The sequence below is a fragment of the Rana temporaria genome, chromosome 3 (assembly GCF_905171775.1).
Source record: "Rana temporaria chromosome 3, aRanTem1.1, whole genome shotgun sequence".
Classification (NCBI taxonomy): domain Eukaryota; kingdom Metazoa; phylum Chordata; class Amphibia; order Anura; family Ranidae; genus Rana; species Rana temporaria.
The window spans coordinates 52417826-52440392 of NC_053491.1; the positions used below are offsets into that span (position 1 = coordinate 52417826).

The 22567-nt window shown below is 46.3% G+C and overlaps 2 protein-coding genes across 2 annotated transcripts in view; one reads left to right on the plus strand and one right to left on the minus strand.

Moving 5' to 3' along the window:
* Positions 1-220, minus strand: part of EFL1 (elongation factor like GTPase 1) — a 623792-nt gene extending 623572 nt beyond the window's left edge. The window contains exon 1 of the mRNA XM_040342558.1: positions 128-220. The gene's annotated coding sequence lies outside the window, so the exon portion shown is untranslated. The remainder of the gene's footprint in view (positions 1-127) is intronic.
* A 58-nt stretch (positions 221-278) lies between these two features.
* The window catches only part of SAXO2 (stabilizer of axonemal microtubules 2), a 62321-nt gene continuing 40032 nt past the window's right edge, over positions 279-22567 (plus strand). The window contains exon 1 of the mRNA XM_040342559.1: positions 279-426. Coding sequence (XP_040198493.1) covers positions 389-426 — 38 coding nt within the window. The 5' untranslated portion in view covers positions 279-388. The remainder of the gene's footprint in view (positions 427-22567) is intronic.

The window sequence follows — 22567 nt, forward strand, 5'->3', positions numbered from 1 at the left end:
GTGAGGGATCATTATAGTGTCACTTCTCCCCACAGGTCTCCTCTCCCCCCGGCTCTCCTCCCTGTTAAGTCCTTCTCCTCCCATAGAGCTCCATGTAAACAAAGCTCCATCCCCGATCATCACTCACCGTCACCAGTGACAGCTTCTCTCCTCCAGCATGTGCACACCATACACGGAAGTCACCCAGCGCTGCGCCTACTCCTGGCTCGACGTGCCTCTGGCGTCATCACGCACACAGCGCGCTGGTTGACAGGACGCGGAGGGGGTTGCTAGGAGACAGTCTGCTTGCCTAGTAACCAGAGCCCAGAGCCCAGCGCACAGCGTGACACTCCGCAGTCCGCATCGCCTCAGCTCGCTGACTACAGACCCGGGAACCCCGACCGCAGCCATGAGGAAAAAGTGTATCTGTGAGATCTGCACCTGCGGGTAGGAGAGATCCCATCACCCGGGGAACATGGTTGTGTCTGTACTGAGCGGAGGAGGGGGACACCTGTGACACCAGAGAGGAGGGGGACACCTGTGACACCAGGGAGGAGGGGGACACCTGTGACACCAGAGAGGAGGGGGACACCTGTGACACCAGGGAGGAGGGGGACACCTGTGACACCAGGGAGGAGGGGGACACCTGTGACACCAGAGAGGAGGGGGACACCTGTGACACCAGGGAGGAGGGGGACACCTGTAACACCAGAGTGGAGGGGGACACCTGTGACACCAGAGTGGAGGGGGACACCTGTGACACCAGAGTGGAGAACACAAGAGTGGGGGACACAGGTGACACCAGAGGGGAGAAGAGAGGAGGGGGCACATCGGTGACTCCAGAGGGGAGAGGAGTGGGGACACCGGTGACACCAGAGGGGAGAGGAGGGGGACACCAGTGATACTAGAGGAGTGGGGAGACCAGTGACACCAGAGAGGAGAGGAGGGGGGACACCGGTGACACCAGAGAGGAGAGGAGGGGGGACACCGGTGACACCGGGAGGGTAGAGGAGAGGAGGGGGGACACCGTTGACACCAGAGGAGAGAAGAGAGGAGGGGGACTCCGGTGACACGAGAGCGTAGAGGAGAGGAGGAGGACACCAGTGACACCAAAGGAGAGAAGAGAGGAGGGGGACACCAGTGACACCAGAGGGGAGAAGAGAGGAGGGGGACACCGGTGACACCAGAGGGTAGAGGAGAGGAGGGGGACACCGGTGACACCAGAGGGGAGAAGAGAGGAGGGGGACACCGGTGACACCAGAGGGTAGAGGAGAGGAGGGGGACACCGGTGACACCAGAGGGTAGAGGAGAGGAGGGGGACACCGGTGACACCAGAGGGGAGAGGAGGGGGACTCCGGTGACACCAGAGGGGAGAGGAGGGGGACTCCGGTGACACCAGAGGGGAGAGGCGGGGGACACCGGTGACACCAGAGGGGAGAAGAGAGGAGGGGGACACCGGTGACACCAGAGGGGAGAAGAGAGGAGGGGGACTCCGGTGACACCAGAGGGGAGAGGAGGGGGACACCGGTGACACCAGAGGGGAGAAAAGAGGAGGGGGACACCAGTGACACCAGAGGGGAAAAGAGAGGAGGGGGAAACTGGTGACACCAAAAGGGAGAAGAGAGCAGGTGGACACTGGTGACACCAGAGGGGAGAAGAGAGGAGGGGGACACCGGTGACACCAGAGGGGAGAAGAGAGGAGGGGGACACCGGTGACACCAGAGGGGAGAAGAGAGGAGGGGGACTCCGGTGACACCAGAGGGGAGAGGAGGGGGACACCGGTGACACCAAAGGGGAGAGGAGGGGGACACCGGTGACACCAGAGGGGAGAAAAGAGGAGGGGGACACCGGTGACACCAGAGGGGAGAGGAGAGGAGGGGGACACCGGTGACACCAGAGGGGAGAGGAGGGGGACACCAGTAACACCAGAGGGGAGAGGAGGGGGACACCGGTGACACCAGAAGGGAGAGGAGGGGGACACTGGGGACATACACAGCTGGTGGCTGATATAGAAGTCATATGAGGCAGATGGGGGATGGTGATATGGAGATGACATGAAGAGAAGGGTGACACCTATACAGAAATATAGTATATAATCCCCCAGCAGCCCGGTCACCATACTGCTCCTGTGATTTCATTAATAAGGGCTCATTCACACCAGATGTGTCGGGTGTGTCTGTCAGCTCCTTCTAGTGCAGCCCCAATACATTGTGTATTAGATATTGTGTAATTGACTTTGTGTATTAGACTTTGTGTATTAGACTTTGTGTATTTTACTTTGTGTATTAGACTTTGCGGCGCCGCAGCGATTTTTTAAAGCAGTCCCTGCACTACTTTTGGTGACTTTGGGGGCGGGTTCAATAGACATCTGTGCAATGAACCCGCATAGATGTCTTTCAAGTCACCCCCGAAGTTGGATTAAAATGCAGCTCTCAAATCTTACGATTTCAAAGCCGTGTTCAGTGTGAAGGAGGGATAAGATGTGCATTTTGTGTGTGTTGTGCATCCCTGGTACTTAGGAAATAACAAAATGTAACCTAAAAAAATGCACCAATTATAACACATGGAGTGGAATTTACTAAGATCAGAGCAGACAGAATCTGGATCAGCTGTGCATGGCAACCAATCAGCTTCTATCTTCTATATAGCATCTGAATAGTTAACATGCACAGACGCTCCAGATGCCCTGATGTTGATCTATTCCCCCCCCCCCCCCCCCCTTGGTGTGTTTTAGACCATTTTTGATGCATTGACAAAAAGAAATGCAACCTGCTGTCCTCTAGCATTAAACACTGATAGGAAGAGCTCGCTAGGTAGGGTGACCACATTTCCAAACTGCCATACAAAGATAACTTTTTATAAAAAAAATTGTGACCCCCCCATGGTTTTTACCGGTTCATCCTGGGACCTGTAGTTCTTCACTAGTTGGGGGGGGGGGTCGCATCTTCAGCTCTGAGGGGTTCATGGTGGGTCCTGTAGTCCTTCACTTTTGGGGGTCACATTCCCCCCAAAAGTAAAGGACTACAAGTCCCAGCATGAACTCCTTATATCTAAAGATGTGACCCCCCCCCAATTTGAAGGACTACAACACCCAGCATGAAACCCCTGAGATCTAAGGGTGTGATCCCATAGATTTCACAGGTGTATGCTGGGACCTGTAGTTCTTCACTCTTTGGGGGGCAGGGGGTCTCACATCTTCAGCTCTGGGGGGGGGGGGTTCATTCTGGGACCTGTAGTCCTTAACTACAGCTATAGTTAGACTGGGGTCAGACTGGGGTGTCAGACTGAATACTCCTATCACTACACCACATCTGCTTTCTTAGGACACAGATACATCACAGTTGCAGTGCATCCATATTCACCTCCATGGGGTACAGTGGCAGGCAGTAGTACCTGCTGAATGACCCTATGTGTATGGGGCTTTATGACAACCACTGCCTAACTTTGACAGACTGCCGAAGTGAGTTTAACCACTTGCTTACTGGGCACATAAACCCCCTTCGTGCCCAGGCGAAATTTCAGCTTCCGGCACTGCGTCGCTTTAACTGACATTTGCGCGGTCGTGCGACGTGGCTCCCAAACAAAATTGACGTCCTTTTTTCCCCACAAATAGAGCTTTATTTTGGTGGTATTTGATCACCTCTGCGGTTTTTATTTTTTGCGCTATAAACAAAAAAAGAGCGACAATTTAAAAAAAATATATATATTTTTTACTTGTTGCTATAATAAATATCCCATTTTTTTTAAAAAAAAAACAATTTTTTTTCTCAGTTAAGGCTAAAAAAAATCGCAATAAGCGACTGGTTTGCGCAAAAGTTATAGCGCCTACAAAATGGAGAACAGAATTATGATTTTTTTTTTGAATTTTTTTTTTACTAGTAATGGCGGCGATCTGCGATTTTTATTGAGACTGCGATATTGCGGCGGACGTATCGGACACTTTTGACACAAATTTGGGACCATTCACATTTATACAGCGAACAGTGCTATAAAAATGCACTAATTACTGTATAAATGTGACTGGCAGGGAAGGGGTTAACACTAGGGGGTGAGGAAGGGGGTTAAATATGTATCCTGGGTGTGTTCTAACTGTGTGGGGGGAGGGGGGTGACTGGGGGAGGTGACCGATGCTGTGTCCCTATGTACAAGGGACACAGATCGGTCTCCTCTCCTCTGACAGCACGTTTACACACAGAGATCCACATCCCTGCTGTGTTCTCGCCGATCGCGTGTACCCGGCGGACATCGCGGCCGCCAGGTACACGCATCGGCTCCCCAGCGATGCGCCAGGACAGTGTTTACCCGCTGCGCGGCCCCCCAGAGGTGCGCGCGGGTAATGCACATAAAAGGACGTCTAAAGACGTCCACTCGGCACTTGAGAGCCGCGCTGTGGACGTCTTTTGTCTATAGCGCGGGTCTCAAGTGGTTAAAATGCACCACAACCGCCTGTTTTTTCTGCTTGTCGGCACCCATGTGAAGGGGATCTAATGGCTCATTTATATCTGGTACAGTGGGCAGACTCATCCAGTGCAGTTCCTCCACAAGACAAGGTGAAATGCAGTACCTTGAAAAAGTATTCATACCCCTTGAAATGTTCCACATTTTGTCATGTTACAACCAAAATCGTAGATAGACCAACACAACGTGGCACATCATTGTGAAGTGGAAGTAAAATGCTAAATGGTTTTCAACATTTTTTACAAATAAATATCTGAAAAGTGTGTTGTGTATTTGTATCTAGTGGAACCAATCGCTTTTAAAAGTCACCTAATTAGTAAATAAAGTGCACCTGTGTGTAATTTAATCTCAGTAGAAATACAGCTGTTCTGTGAAGCCCTCAGAGGTTTGTTAGAGAACCTTAGTGAACAAACAGTATCATGAAGGCCAAGTAACACACCAGTTAGGTCAGGGATAAAGTTGTGGAGAAGTTTAACACAGGGTTAGGTTATAAATAAATAACCTAAAGCTTTGAACATTTCATGGAGTATGGCACAACTGCAAACCTTCCAGCAGGACAACAACCCTATACATACAGCCAGAGCTACAATGGAATGGTTTAGATCAAAGTATATTCATGTGTTAGAATGGCCCAAAGTCTAGACCTAAATCCAGTTGAGAATCTGTGGCAAGAGTTGAAAATTGCTGTTCACAGACGCTCTCCATCCAATCTGACAGAGCTTGAGATATTTTGCAAAGAAGAATGGGCAAAAATGTCACTCTCTAGATGTACAAAGCTGGTAGAGACATCCCCAAAAAGACTCGCAGCTGTAATTGTAGTGAAAGGAGGTTCTACAAAGTATTGACTCCGGGGGGCGCCATACAAAGGCACGCCACACTTTTCACATATTTGTTTGTCAAAAATGTTGAAAACCATTTATAATTTTCCTTCCACTTCACAATTATGTGCCACTTTGTGTTGGTCGATCACATAAAATCCCAATAAAACACATTTATGTTTTTGGATGTAACATGACAAAATGTGGAAAATTTCAAGGGGTGTGAATACTTTTTCAAGGCACTTTACTTTGCTCCATGTTAGGACAATTAATTGTAAGGCTGGGTTCACACTAATGCGATGCCAGACATCACATGTGATTCGCATCGCATTGCTGTGCACATCACATGCAATGTCTGTGCGATGCAAATTCAGCTACACAGTTTCTATGGCTGAAATCACATCGCATTCACACCAAAAGGATGAAGACCCTTTGTTTGGTCCACTCTGGAATCGGATCGCATGGGTGTTCAGAATCGTGCAATCCGATTCCACAGTTTGCACTGCATTCTGCAAACCGATTTGGGGGTGTCATTAACTTTGTATTGACACCCGCAGCGGTTCGCAGAGAGCAGCGTGAACTGCCTGCGAGTCAGATGCGATTCGGGAACCCGCACAGGAATCGCGGTGGTTCCCGCATGACACCAGTATGAACCGAGCCTGAAAGAGTACAACATGCAGTGTTTGTCTTCAGCTTCATAAACTAGATGGTGACTTTTTAATGTGTTTTTATGGATCGTTGATATGTGCATCTCATTACCACCCCTCTGAAAAGCAATAATAGGTGGATTGCTTTTCAGAGGCATTCGACATCTGACCTTGAGGCAATGTGTCACCTCCTCAACACCTGCATTTACCACTGAAGGACCACCACACACAGCGTCAGAGTGGTTGCTGTGCAGCCCTATTCACTTAAATGGGTCACAATTGGCAGGGTTAGTGTCCATCAAATGCAACATTAAGGTGGATTTAAACCCAAAAAAAGTTTTTGTTTTTTGATGTCACAATGTAGAGAATAAGATTTTCTTATCATCTGTGCCCAGTCTTGCCACACAGAGTTAATCCAGCGCTGATCAATCCTCTTTTATTGTTCAGTGAAAATTAGCAGACTTCCATATAAAAACCTGTCTAAATACAAAGTCCTTTCCTCTCTCCTTGCTTTGAGTGACAGGTTATTTACATATCTAGCTTGGACATGTTTATCATATGTTATGTTTATCATAATATGAGGTGATCCACAGTATAAAAAGTGAGAAATCCACCCCTCCCCCACATAACACATCCTGGTAATATACGATGACCTGTGGATCACCTCATATTATGATAAACATAACATATGATAAACATGTCCAAGCTAGATATGTAAATAACCTGTCACTCAAAGCAAGGAGAGAGGAAAGGACTTTTTATTTAGACAGGTTTTTATCTGGAATTCTGTTAATTTTCACTGAACAATAAAAGATGATTGCTCAGCGCTGGATTAACTCTGTGTGGCAAGACTGGGCACAGATGATAGGCAATCTTATTCTCTACATTGTGACATCAAAAAAAATAAAAATACATTTTGGGTTTACATCCACTTTAAGGTATAAATATATTGGGCCAGATTCACGTACAATTGCGCCGGGGACACGTAAGCCATTTAAGTTACACCGCCGTAAGTTTTCAGGTTTAGTGCCCGATCCACAAAGCACTTACCTGGAAACTTGCGGCGGTGTATCGTAAATGCGTCCGGCGCCAGGCGGGCCAAATAGAATGGGGCGAGTACCATTTAAATTAGGCGCGCTCCCACGCCGGACGTACTGCGCATGCTCCCGTCGAAATTACGACACACCGACGTTTTGTGAATCGCGACGTCAAAAAAGATTTACGCCGGGAAAAATAAAAGATTTGAAAAAAATTCAAAAGTGACGCGGGAAAGACAGGCATACTTTAACATGGTGGAGTACTTTTACACCATATTAACACTCGCGACGACGTAACGACGGGAAAAATCTTTGTGGATCTCCGTAACTCCTAATTTGCATACCCGACGCTGGTTTACGACGCGAACTCCCCCCAGCGGCGGCCGCGGTATTGCATCCTAAGATCCGACAGTGTAAGGCCTCGTACACACGACAGAGATTCTCGGCAGAATTCGCCGAGAAACTCGGTCAAAACCCGGATTCTGCCGAGAATCTCTGTCGTCTGTACAGTTTTGGCTCGATGGAGCCGCCGAGGAGCTCGACGAGAAAATAGAGAACATGTTCTCTATTTTCTCGTTGGCCGCGTTGTTCTATAGGAGAAGGCGGCCCGCCGAGCTCCTCGGCGGCTTCATCCCAAAACGAGACGAGGAACTCGACGTGCCAAGCACGTCGAGTTCCTCTGTCGTGTGTACGGGGCCTCAGTCAATTACACCTGTCGGATCTTCTGCCTATCTATGCGGAACTGATTCTATGAATCAGTCGCATAGTTAGAAACAGAGATACGACGGCGTATCAGGAGAAACACCGTCGTATCTCTTTTGTGAATCTGGCCCATTGTGTACTAACATGCAGTGTTAATTTCATAGACAAAAATATTTTCGGTGGCAAAATGAACACTATTTTAGTAGACTAAAACAATTCAGATGACTAAAATACGACTAAAACGAAAATAATATTTCAGTCAAAAGACTAAAAGCTTTTCTTATTTATTTATTTTTCTTAATATTTAGTGTTGGTAATATATTCAGGTAGATTGTACTATGACATTACAGCCAATAGAGTTTTTTTAGTTTTGTGGGGTTTTTATATTTAAAGTAGCACTTTTGTTTGTCAAAATCCGTTATATATAACAACGGCTAAGGCTGGGTTCACATTAGCTGCGGCCACGGCACACAGCAGGGGGTCCGGTGCGTGTCTCTTCACCATTTCAGGCGCGAGTCAGGTCTGAATTTTTGACTGAATTTGCACCTGAAACGGACCAAAAGACGCACAGGACCCCTCTACAATTCGGACCTCGGCCGACACGGAGGTGTGTGAACCGGCTCCATAGAGAGCCTATCGCACTCTCCTTTCATGCGAATTGGATGCTGTTAAAAACCACATCCAATTCGCATCAGTGGGAACCCAGCCTAAATCTGTGTCTGTAGTGAATGTTCAAGCCTTAATACCATAAATAATAATACCTTATATATACAGGAGTATATAATGAATTTGGAAATTCTACAGAAATGCTTAAATAATGCATTACAATTTAATTAAACTCTTTCGATTTTAGTCGACTAAAATGTACTAGAGATATTAGTCAACTAAATTACGGCTAAAATAAAACAATTCAGATGAATACAATACAGCTAAAACTAAAACTGCATTTTATTTAAAAGACAGTGGCCCGGATTCACAGACACTGGCGCATATTTATGTCGCCGTAGCGTATCTCCTTTACGCGACGCAGCGCAGAGAGGCAAGCACTGAATTCACAAAGCACTTCCTCCCAAATCTGCGCTGGGTTTCTCAGGCGTAAGCCGGCGTAGGTGGAAGTGGGCGTGAGCCATGCTAATGAGGCGTGACCCCATGCAAATGATGGGCTGAGCGCCAGACAGATACGCTTCGCCAACTGCGCATGCGCCGTCCCGTGGACGCATCCCAGTGCGCATGCTCACAAATACGTCGGAACAACTGCCTAAGATACAACGGATCACTGCCTAGAATTTCAAAAGTGAAAAACCTTCAGCACTAGTGATAAAAGATAATTTAGGCTTCATTTCCATGGACGTTTTTACAGCTACCTTTCTGAGCGTTTTTTGGCGGATTTTGCGATATACGGCGACGGCGGGGGGGAAGGGGCAAGTATTCTATTTAGGCATCGGGGGTATTTGCAGAAGTACAAGTACTCCCGCAAATACTCGGTATCGGTCCCGATACCGATATCGGTATCGGGACAACCCTAGTAAAAAAGGCTAAAAAAGTGGCTATAAAAACGTCCATGGAAATTAAGCCATATAGATAAAAATATGCATGTAAAAATAAAACCAAAAATAAATAAAACCAAAAGAAGCAAACAAATGAAGTCCGCAGAAGGTGTAATACTATGACAAATAGGTTGTAGATTTTCATTCAAACAGGCAAGGGAACAGAACTGTAAATCTTCACAACTAGATGCTTCTTTCACATAAGGTAGATAAGTGGCCGCTTACCGGATGGACCCCCATTACAGAGGTCAAATCAGCTCAGCACACACAGTGAAGATATTGGCAGAGAGGAGCAGCAGTCACGGATTGGTTAGTGAGGTGCAGAATTCTAGCAGCATAATTCATAATAGGCTGAAGGGGGGATAGCCCACGTAAGGGTAGGCCATTAAGGAGAGAGTTGCAGTAGTTACGACAGGAAATAATCAAGGAGTGAATAAGTTGCTTTGTGGTGTCATTTGTCAGGAAGGGTTGAATTCTGAAGATTTTGCAGAGATTAAGGCGGCAGGATTTAGCCAGTGATTGGATGTGGGGGCTGAAGGAGAGGTCAGAGTCAAGGATTACACCCAGCACCCTGGCATGTGTGAAGGGACCAGGGCTTTTTTTCACCGGGAACGTGGGGGAACGCAGTTCCGGCACCTCCTGGACTGACTGTATGTAATGGCTGGGGTGTGCTGGGGTGTGCTGCAGGGTATTGATGATCACTGCTGGGGCATCTATTCTAGCTGGAAGGCATCTATTTTTGCAGGGGTTGGTCTATTGTTGCTGGTGGGAGATCTTAAGTTGCTGGGGGGGGGGGGTCAGTTGTTGCTGAAAGAGATCTACTGTTGGGGGGAGGGGTCTATTGATGGCTGCCGGAGAGTCTATTAATGCTGGCTGTGCAGAGATCTGTTGATGCTGCCGGGAGTCTTTTGTTGCTGGGGGGGTTTTTGTTGTGGGTTGATCCTTTGCTGTTAGCAGGGTCTATTGTTGCTGGCTGCAAGGGAACCCGGCTTTTCTTGATAGCATTACCAAATTCCATACAAATCACTTAAAAAAAATGATACTTGGCTCTGTATTGTCTAAAGGGGGCGGTACTGGGAGATGGGTAGGGGGATGGAACCAAGGGACAGTGCTCGGAGGTGGGTTGGGGGCGGAGAAAGGGGGTGACTCAGAAAGGGGGGGGGGTTTCTGCACCTATTGTCTGAGAAAAAAAGCCCTGGGAGGGACCAATGCTTGTGTTGCTGATCTTAATGGTAAAGTCATGGGGGAGGCTCGGGAAGGAGGAAATATAACAAGCTCAGTTTTGGAAAGATTGAGTTTGAGAAAGTGGTGTGACATCCATAGTGATATGTCATTCAGTAAGTTTGTGATCCATTAGAGATTGAGTGGGTGAGTTAGAGCAGTGTTTCTCAACTCCAGTCCTCAAGGCGCCCCAACAGGTCATGTTTTCAGGCTTTCCATTATTTTGCACAGGGGATTTAATCAGTTTCACTGTTTTAGTAATTACCACAGCCATTTCATCTGAGGGAAATCCTGAAAACATGACCTGTTGGTGCGCCTTGAGGACTGGAGTTGAGAAACACTGAGTTAGAGAGATAGATCTTTCTCTTTAGAAAACCTAGAATGCTCAGCAAAACCAACCACATAGTTGAAAATGTCTTAAAAAAGAGAACTGTTTAAATAGAAACTTATCTGCAAACTCTACAGTATTTGAAACTGTAGAGCACGAATTAAAATTGACAACAAAAAACGTTGCTGTGGGAATGTCTCAGCGTTCACACAGTCGGCACAAATAACCCTATAATGTGTCATATTCTGTTTATTTCCGATAACTGACAGCTCCATCTAGTGGCCATAATGTTGTATTTTTCTGATATGACATTTTTACACATATTACACACATTACAGGTAGGGTTGTCCCGATACCACTTTTTTAGGACTGAGTACAAGTACCGATACTTTTTTTCAAGTACTCGCCGATACCGAATACCAATACTTTTTTTAAATGTGTCCCCAAATGCAGCCATGTCCCCCCATATATGCAGCCATGTCCCCCCACAGATGCAGCCATGTCCCCCATATATGCAGCCATGTCCCCCCACAGATGCAGCCATGCCCCCCCACAAATGCAGCCATGTCCCCCCACAAATGCAGCCATGTCCCCCCACAGATGCAGCTATGTCTCCCCCCATATCCAGCCATGTCTCCCCCCATATCCAGCCATGTCCCCCCATATGCAGCCATGCCCCCCCCCAATATCCAGCCATGTCCCCCCCATGCAGCCATGTCCCCCCATATGCAGCCATGTCTCCCCCCATATGCAGCCATGTCTCCCCCCCATATGCAGCCATGTCTCCCCCCCATATGCAGCCATGTCTCCCCCCCATATCCAGCCATGTCCCCCCCATGCAGCCATGTCCCCCCATATGCAGCCATGTCTCCCCCCCATATCCAGCCATGTCCCCCATATGCAGCCATGTCTCCCCCCATATCCAGCCATGTCCCCCCATATGCAGCCATGTCCCCCCCCATATCCAGCCATGTCCCCCATATGCAGCCATGTCTCCCCCCATATGCAGCCATGTCTCCCCCCATGTCCAGCCATGTCCCCCCATATGCAGCCATGTCCCCCCCATATCCAGCCATGTCCCCCCATATGCAGCCATGTCTCCCCCCCATATGCAGCCATGTCTCCCCCCATATGCAGCCATGTCTCCCCCCATATCCAGCCATGTCCCCCCCATGCAGCCATGTCTCCCCCCCATATGCAGCCATGTCTCCCCCCCATATGCAGCCATGTCCCCCATATGCAGCCATGTCTCCCCCCATATCCAGCCATGTCTCCCCCCATATGCAGCCATGTCTCCCCCCATATCCAGCCATGTCCCCCATATGCAGCCATGTCTCCCCCCATATCCAGCCATGTCTCCCCCCATATCCAGCCATGTCCCCCTTACCTGCATCCCACTGCCGCCGACTGGTTAATACGTGCGGGGAACATTACAGCTTTCATTTGAATAGCTGTAATGATTCGCGCCACGCTGCCTATAGACACTCCCCCTTGCTCGGGATTGGACAGTTCACCCGAGCAAGGGGGAGTGTCTATATGCGGCGCGGCGGGAAACACTACAGCTATTCAAATGAAAGCTGTAATGTTCCCCGCGCGTATTAACCAGTCAGCGGCAGCGGGGATGCGGCGGGATGCGGCGTAACGGCGGCGGGATGCGGCATAACGGCGGCGGCGGCGGGGGTGAGTATTCTATTTCGGTATCGGGGGTATTTGCGGGAGTACAAGTACTCCCGCAAATACAGTACTCGGAATCGGTCCCGATACCGATACTAGTATCGGTATCGGGACAACCCTAATTACAGGGATTGTTTATTACACCTGTGCGAATGCTGCCTGGTAGAAGAATTATCTAACGTGCAGTGCCTGTGTAGTTGCATACAGAAACCCTAGGAGGCAGGTGAGAGGAAAATGCAATATAATGGTAATGGTGGTACACGTGGCCACTAGATCGAACTAAGGGGTTGATTTACTAAGGGAAAACTGCATGTGCAGTTGCATCATTCAATCATGTGCAAGCAAAAATGCGTCATTGTTTTTTTTTCCTTGCACATGATCGGGTACTTTTTGCAAAGTGAAGCCTTACCTCATTTACTAAGCTCTGGAGCAACTGCATTTACAGAGGGAAACTGCACTTTGAAAAGTGCACAGTCTAGTTGCCTTTAGTAAATCAGCCCCATAGTATCTTAGGATACTATGATGCTTAGCATCATCTAGTGGTCAAATGTAGTATTTTTCATTTTAAATCAATGAGAAACATTTGACCAGCACAGGAAAAAGCCTAAAAATATACATTTTTTGCCCCATTTACACAGAACCAATGTACAGCTGTGCTCATAAGTTTACATACCCCTGCAGAATTTATGATTTCTTGGCCATTTTTTTAGAGAATATGAATGATAACACAAAAAAATTTCTCATTTGGATAGTTTCTATTGTGATTATGATTTAAAAAGAGTAAATACAATTGATTGATAATAAATGGCTTCAGCTAAAAACTAACCATGAGTCAAAGAAAAAAGTTTTTGTGTTTATCATTCATATTCTCTGAAAAATTAAATTCTGCCGGGGTATGTAAACTTATGAGCACAACTGTACATGTACTTTCACTGGGCAAATTGTTTAATTTTTTAAAAAATGTACCACTTAGTATACACAGATATTAGGGGCCAGATTCACAAAGAACTTACGGCGGTGTATCTATTGATACGCCGCGTAAGTTCTACGATGCGCCGTCGTATCTTTGTTTTGTATCCACAAAACAAGATACGCCTGAATGTGGGCTTGATCCGACTGACGTACGTCTTAGTACGCCGTCGGATCTTAGGTGCATATTTACGCTGGCCGCTAGGTGGTGCTTCTGTTGATTTCCGCGTAGAGTATGCAAATTAGCTAGATACGCCGATTCTCAAACGTACGTCCGCCCGGCGCATTTTATTACGTCGTTTACGCAAGGCTTTTTTCGGCGTAACGTTACCCCTGCCTCTATGAGGTGTACGCAATGTTAGGTATGGACGTCGGGACAGCGTCAAATTTTCCGTCGTTTGCGTAAAACATTTGCGAATGTATTGACTATTGACACGTCGAAAGCATTGACTATTTGCAAAGTGATTTCGAGCATGCGCACTGGGATACCCCCACGGACGGCGCATGCGCCGAACAAAAAAAACGTCATTTACGTGGGGTCAAGATGAATTAACATAAAACACGCCCACATCTTAGTCATTGAATTTCGCGCCCTTACGCCGACACATTTAAACTACGCCGCCGTAACTTATGGCGCAAATTCTTTCTGGATAAGGAACCTCCGCTCTAGGTTACGGCGGCGTAGTGTATCTGAGATACGCTACGCCTGCCTAAAGATAGGCAGTTCTTTGTGTATCTGGCAGAACGTGTCTAGAGTAGATACAGAGGGGTAGATTCAGGTAAGAGATACGACGGCGTATCTCCAGATACGCCGTCGTATCTCTGAGTGTGCGGCATAGAATCAGTTACGCATAGATTTGACTAAGATACGATCGACGTAAGTCTCTTACGCCGTCGTATCTTTGTTGCAATTTTAGGCTGGCCGCTAGGTGGCGCATCCGTATATTTACGCGTTGAATATGCAAATTAGTTAGATACACCGATTCAGAAACGTACGTTTGCCCGGCGCATTTTTCTACGTCGTTTACGTTAGGCTTTTTCCGGCGTATAGTTACCCCTGCTATATGAGGCGTATCCTATGTTAAGTATGGACGTCGTTCACGCGTCGAGTTTTGAAAATGTTATGTTGTTTGCGTAAGTCGTTCGCAAATAGGGCTGGACTTAATTTACGATCACGTCGAAAGCAATGACAATTTGCGGCGGAGTTTCGAGCATGCGCACTGCGATTTTTTCACGAACGGCGCATGCGCCGTTCGTAAAATACATCAAATACGTGGGGTCACAGTAAATTTAGATAAAACACGCCCACACCATCCACTTTTGAATTACACGGGCTTACGCCAGACCACATACATTACGCCGTCGTAACATAGGGCGCAAGTTCTTTCTGAATACGGAAATTACGCCCTAAATTACGGTGGCGTAACGTATCTGAGCTATGTTACGCCGCGCTGATAGATACACCAATGTATCTGAATCCGGCCCAGAGTATTTGCTTTAATTCTGGCTTAGTTTACATTGCTTCAGTCTTTATTTCAGTTAAATGGCGCACTAATAGGGCCTGTCTGTTCTCACAGATTCTTTTTTCACAGGTGCCAGTGTTGCCAAAGACATTACTCATTGTTTGTTTGCTGTGTGTGTATCTCTCAGGCAGCGAAAGGTTATAATTTAGGCCTAATAAGATGTAGGTAACTGAGGTCCATGTACAGTATGTTGAGTAGTTTCCTAGGAGCGTAGCCTGGGTGTGCCTATCGTGTCCTGTACACATTAGTAAGAGTTACTAAGGAAAACAAATACACAGGGACACTAGTGTAATGGCATCCAATGACTGCAAATAGTATTCATTACATCTCTTAGAGATCAGTGTAATACATAGTAACACAACGTAACACACCAAACTACTAATGTATCAAAAAGGCCTGAGGTCCCTTTCACACGGGTGGATATAATTCAGCTTTTAGATGCGGATAGATGAAGTTATCTACCGCACCTAAACTCACACCATGCTTTCCTATGGCCCCATTCACACACTGCATTTAGCGACGTTTTCGTTACATGGGGTTTTGATGCGGTTAGAAAAAAAAATTTGACTGCCCCCTGGAATGATTTAGCGCAGCTATCTGCACATAACCGCAGGTTATCGCAGTATACTATTTCACCTGCGGATAGCAGCGGCAACGAGGAAAGAAAAACAACAGGAAACGCATCAGAAATGGCAAGAATGCACCACCGCAGCTAAACGCAGCCGCGCGTAAACGCTGCAAAGCGCAATGTACAACTGCAAGTGATCACTGTGCCGGGAGTCTTGGAATTTCAAAATAACAAAACATGCTTTTAACAGCGGCAGAGCCACCGCCCGTGTGAAAGAAAGAGGCCTAACAATAAAATGATAGCTAGAATGTGGGTGGTTGATAAAAATTTCATTTCAGAAACATTTATCATGAAGCCTAAAACCCAACCCAGAGAAAGGTGGTCCACCCAAAGTTGAATATTAGGAACAGGTTAGAGTCACTCACCAGCCTCTTATACCCTGTATGTCAGCAAGACCAGAAGACATGGAGCATAGAGCCCTCTTTCTCCTGACATCTCCAACACAGCAGATAACTCAGTGGGAACATTTTATGTAAGGTGTTGGGGACCATGTACCACCTAGTTAGTCATTTTGACATTTCAACTCTCAAAGGCTGGCAAGTGACCCTTTCTGCTAGTATTCAGTTTGCACCATATAGTAGCTTAATAGTCCTAATTTTCCTGAAATCTACAGTCGTAGTGGTAACATATGTGCCCTTAAGCACCTATCATACCTCCAGGTCAGTAGTGGTGTACCTAGAGAAGGGTGGCACATGTGGTCTTCGTAGGTGTTGCCACTTGCAGGGTGCATTTAACGTGCTGTTGGACATCGGTTTTCTCTCCAATGAAGCTTGGAAGAGGGGCACAAAACTGACCACCAGTGTGATAGGAAGGCTCTACAGTAACCACCAGTGTTACATGGGACGGGGGGCAGAAATGCCGGTGTTAGCGGCACATTTACATTGACTAGGAATATAAGGTTGACACTCTCTGAGCTGCTTATCTGGGCATTATTATTATTATTATTATTATTATTTTTTTTTATTTTTTTTTTCAGTTTTGGACAGAGTAGAGATGGATTAAAACACTTGAGAGCTTTTATTGCTGCCTGTGCCCCTGTTAAGAAGATTCACCCTCTCTATCTGTCCATTTTACCATCATTGAAAGTAAAAGAAAATCACAAATTTTGGGATGTCCCCAGAAAAGTAATAGAGCGGAAATCTTCCAATGGGGGACACTAGTTCTGGTGACATGGGGGTCCCCAAGGAATTCCCTTAATCTGCAGGGATTTCCTCTCACTTCCTGTTTTGGTTATGGGGCAGGAAGTGAAGGAAACAGTGACAAAAAATCTGACTGGGGTTATAATTATCCCTTGCTTTATCCAAAATGAAAAGGTTTGCCTATAGTTCTACTTTAATTTCATGATTGTTAATTCCACATTTTTGTTATATAAAGGGGAAAAGGATGTTAAAGAAAGTATCCGCCCCAGGTTTCAAATATGCCACTAAATAGTAGATTCAGTCGGTAGTAACACTTCTTTTTTTTTTCATTGCAGGTTAATAATGGATTCCAAGCAGAAGCAATGTGACGTCATTGGGTTCTTGATGAAGGATGGGTGTAGGCTGTCTGACATCCTCCAGGCTACAGAATGTTTGCAGAGTTGACACTAGAAATGAGCCACCAATGACAAGACATTGCTCTTATCAATGGTGCCATCTCTGTAAAGATTTTGTAGCCTTCTGTGGATGTCATACAGCCTGCACCCCTCTATAGTCAAGAACTCATATGATGACACTTTGCTTCTGCTTGGAATCTGTTTTTTACCTGCAATGAAAAAGAAAAAGGAAGAGTTATGCCGCATACACACGACCATTTTTCAATGACGAGAAAAATGCAATTTTTTTAATTGGTGTGTATGCTCCAGAGCATTTTTCTCGACAAGAAAAATGTCCGTTAAAAATTTAGAACCTGCTCTTTTTTTTTCTCGTTGTTTTTGACGTCGTTCTATTTCACATTGTGAAAACGGTCGTGTGTACACTTTAATATAAGGGGGCAAAAAAATCGCGCATGCGAGGACCGATACCGATACCGAGTATTTGTGGGAGTACTCCCGCAAATACCCCCGATGCCTGGCCGAATACTCAAATAACCCCCCCGCCGCTACCGTCGTTGCCGCCGCCGTTACGCCGCATCCCGCTGCCGCTTGGTTACTACGGGCGGGGAACATTACAGCTTTCATTTGAATAGCTGTAGTGTTTCGCGCCGCGTATAGACACTCCCCCTTGCTCGGGTGATCTGTCCAATCCCGAGCAAGGGGGAGTGTCTATACGCGGCATGGCAGGAAACACTACAGCTATTCAAATGAAAGCTGTAATGTTCCCCGTCCGTATTAACTAAGCGGCGCGGCAGCATGTAGGTAAGGGGGGGGGGAGATGGCTGCTTATAAGGGGGACATGGCTGCTTATATGGGGGATATGGCTGCATGTGTGGGGACATGGCTGCATATATGGGGGACATGGCTGCATATATGGGGGACATGGCTGCATATATGTGGGGACATGGCTGCATATGTGTGGGGACATGGCTGCATATGGGGGGGGGACATGGCTGCATATGGGGGGGGACATGGCTGCATCTGTGGGGGGACATGGCTGCATCTGTGGGGGGACATGGCTGCATTTGTGGGGGGACATGGCTGCATTTTTGGGGGGACATGGCTGCATCTGTGGGGGGACATTTAAAAAAAAGTATCGGTATTCGGTATCGGCGAGTACTTGAAAAAAAGTATCGGTACTTGTACTCGGTCCTAAAAAAGTGGTATCGGGACAACCCTAGTTCTGGTAGACTGAAAAGCGCGAAGAATGAAAAGAATGAAGAATGAAATGAAGAATGAAGAATGAAATGAAGAATGAAAAGCGCGAATCATCTCTCACCAAACTTTTATTAACACGAAATCAGCAAAAGCAGCCCAAAGGGTGGCGCCATTCGAATGGATCTTCCCCTTTTTGTCCTGTCGTAAGTGTTGTCATACGTGTTGTGTGTCACCGCGCTTTGCTCGAGCATTTTTTTTTCACGATCGTGTGTATGCAAGGCAGGTTTGAGAGGAATCACGTAGAGAAAAACATGACATGAATAACTGTCGTGTTATGTGAAGTTTGTGAATGTGAATGTGAAGTTTGAAGGACCTATGTAGGTTATTGAAAAAGTTATGCCCACTTTTGCATTACTTTTAGTACAGCCCCGTGTACATATATGACTTTTTAAACTAGTATTAAGACTATACCTAAAAATCAGAAATGTATATTGTAATACAATGAAAGCATTCCTTGTAATTACCTGTGTTTAAAGAGAAAAACAGTTATCTGCTGCTGCAAACCATTATCATGTGTGTGTGTGTGTGGCTGTTTACCTTTGCTTTGTGTCCACAGTATAGCATCCAAATAGAGTCCTTGGTCACCAGACAAGGCAATGGTACCTTATGGTTGTCTTGCTATGCAAAGTTAAAGGATCAGGCCTCGTACACACAACCGTTTTCCTCAACAGAATCCATCAAGAAACTTGGTGGCAGAGCTTTTTTGCCGAGGAAACCGGTCATGTGTACGTTTTTCATCGAGGAAACTGTCAAGGAACTCGACGAGGAAAAAAGAGAACAAGTTCTCTTTTTCCTCGACGGGAGTCTCAATTTCCTCGTCGTGTTCCTCGTCGGGCTGGTTTTCGACAAGAAACACGTTCGTGTGTATGCTAAGAAACCTGCGCATGCTCAGAATAAAGTATGAGACGGGAGCGCTCCTTCGGTAAAAGTAATGGAGATAGCATATTTGTCACGCTGTAACAGTCTGAAAAGTGCAAATCGTCTCTTACCAAACTTTTACTTAACACGCAGTAACATGAGATTAGCAAAAGCAGCCCCAAGGGTTGTGCCAGTGGAATCGAACTTCCCCTGCTGTTGTATGTGTTGTACGTCACCGCGTTTGAGAACGAGGAGATTTGGTCTTGACCGTGTGTACGCAAAGGAAGCTTGTCGAGTTCCTCGACAAGCCTAACAAGGAATTCATCGAGAATGTATCTTTTGCAACGAGTTCCTCGGTCGTGTGTACGAGGCCTCACTCTTATCCAGGGCCGTCTGGGCAAAGTAATGCTCTGGGGCCCCTACAATGATGACAGTGCAGGTAAACAGACATCAAGTAGGTAGGAGGCAGACTGCCTCCCCTGTGTATGTATTACTCTCAGTGCCATCATGGGGCCCCGTAGGCTCAAGGACCAGCTGCTTTGGGGAAAAAACAGGGCCCCCTGTGCAGCTGGGGCCCCTGGGCAGTGCCCAAGTGTGCCCTCCCATTAAGACAGCCCTGCTCTTAACCTCCCTGGCAGTATGATTATGTCACATTTTTGATGCTCAAAGTGGTGCAATTGTTTTGCATGGAAATTTGGCGTTTTATATTGCAGGCCTGTAATTCTTAGAAAATAACTCACTTAAATGTGTTCAAACAAGAGTCTAGTAGACATCTCGGGTATGATAAAGTTTGAAACACAAAATCATAAATTATAATATAAATAACTATAAATAATTATAACAAATAATAATATAATAATAAGTGATGATGCAAGTGATTCTAATTTATTATCGCTATTTTCTAGCTGGTCTAAAATCACTTTTGATGTAAAGGGACACTTTTTGGTTGCTATGGACAATCTCCTGTTTCCAGGCAGAAAAAAATGTATATATAATATAAAAGTGCAGTCAGGGCACTTGACAAATCACTAGGGACAAAGGGGATGTGAAAATATTTGATACAGTAATGAAATCTGTAAGATTACAGCAGTGGCGGCTGGTGCTCAAAATTTTTGGGGGGCGCAAACAAAAAAAAAAAAAAACAATTGCAGCCTCACTGTACCTATCAATTGTCACCACTGTGCCATGCCATCAAATGCAGTCACTGTGCCATCAAAACGCAACCACTGTGCCATCAAAACGCAGCCACCGTGCCATCAAAACGCAGCCACTGTGCCATACCATCAAACGCAGCTACTGTGCCATCAATTGTCACCACTATGCCATCAAACACATACCTGATTGGCTGAGACGCCTGTCAGTCTTATCCTCGGACGTAAGGCCGGTACGCCCCGAGGATGAGCTTCAGGAAGCCGACTACAGCCTCAGGGCTGTACTCGGACAGCCTATCACTTCCACACAGCCAGTCAGCTGCCGCTATTCAGCTGACCGGCGCTCAACTTCCAGCCAGCTGAATAGTGGACGGCAGCGCTGAAAATATACAGATTCATACAGTGTATGAATCTGTATATTTTACTGGCTGTGAGCGAGCCAGAGGGGGCGGCGCTCCTGCGTCCCTATGGACGCACCGCCACTGGATTACAGTCTACTGTATGTATACTGTGTTTTTAATTTTTTTTTATTTGGCACCGAGCTCCGTCCCCGTGCATCGCAACGCTCGCAGGGAATGGAGCTCGGCACTGTGAATCGAGCAGAGAACACAGTCCGCACACACAGCGGGGAGACCTCACAGGATCCAGGGGACAAGGTAAGTAACTTTGCCTGGATCCTGCGATGCAATCCCGAGTGTGGCTCGGGGTTACCGCTTTTGGTAGTGAACATTAAGACCGAGCCAGACCGCTAAGGAGGTTAAAGAATATCACTTAAAGTGATCTGGTCCAAATTTTATTTAGACAAAATAAAGGTGGATAAAGCACCTAGACCAGATGGCATCCACTCACTAATCCTAAAATAATTGAGCTATGTCATTTCGAAGCATTGTTTCTAATTTTAGGGACTCATTACTGACTGAAATGGTACCACTGGATTGGCGTGGGGGCAAGTAAAATATTGTAACCAGATTCAGACCGCCCACTGTACAGTACATAAACGTCATTACTTTGACGTTATATACTGTTGTTATGGCAGTAGATACATTGGGCAATCCTCTTTCACATAAAAGTGATCTGGCGGTGGATTCGCCACAGGATATCTTTTATAGGCAGTGGGGGAGGTGCCCCCCTCCCGCCGTTTCTCAGGCGTTTCCATGCTTACCAAAGAGCTCAGTAAAGGTGGAAACGATCCGATCAAGATGTCCCCCACTTGACTATATGCATTTGGAGGACCGGAGCGACGTCTGATGTCACTTCCACCTAACAGCCTTAAGGGGCCAATTTTCTTTTTTTTTGTAAATGTAAAATTACTTTTTCTTTTCTTTTGCTTTTAAGTGTAAATGTGAGGTCTAAGGTCATTTTCAGATCTCGTAATAGAGAGGAACTGTCATGGTTATTTCTATTACAGGGGATGTTTACAATAGTGAAAAAAAAAAGTAAAATAAATAAGAAAAAAAAAAGTAAGAGCCTGTTCACACTGGGGCGACTCGTCAGGCGCCTGACGAGTCGCGTCCCATTCAATGCAATGGAACCGTTCTAATAGGAGCGACGCAAGTCGCTCCGACTTAGAAAAAGGTTCTTGCACGACTTGGGGGGTGGCTCGCGGCGACCTGCATTGACTTCTATACAGAAGTCGTTTTGCAGGTCGCCTCTGAAGTCGTCTTCAGGACGACTTGCAGAGTCGCCCCCGAAGTCGTGCCCCGGAAGTGTGAACCGGCTCTAAAGTGCCCTGTGCCTTCGAGCTCGTGCAAAAAAGCGAACGCATATGTAAACGGTGTTCATACTACACATGTTATGTATCGCCGCAATCATTGGAGCGAGAACAATAATTGTCGCACTAGACCTCCTCTGTAACCCTAAACATGTAACCTTTAAAAACGTTTTAAAGCTTCTTCTTTGGATATTTTTAAGTACCGTAGTTTGTCCACATTCCACGGGTGTGCGCAATTTTGAAGAATGACAAGTTAGGTATCTATTTACTAGGCATAACATCATCTTTCACATAATACAAAAAATTGGACTAAGTTTCCTGATTTGTCTTTTTAATTAATGAAAGTATTTTTTCCCCTTTCTTGTATTAAGAGAGGAATAGACTCCAGAGATAGAGAGAGAGAGACAGAGAGAGAGAGAGAGAGAGAGAGAGAGAGAGAGATTGTTTTGCCCCTGTATAAGTCATTAGTAAGACCTCATCTGGAATATGCAGTGAAGAAGAGAAGGGCAACCGAACTGATAAGAG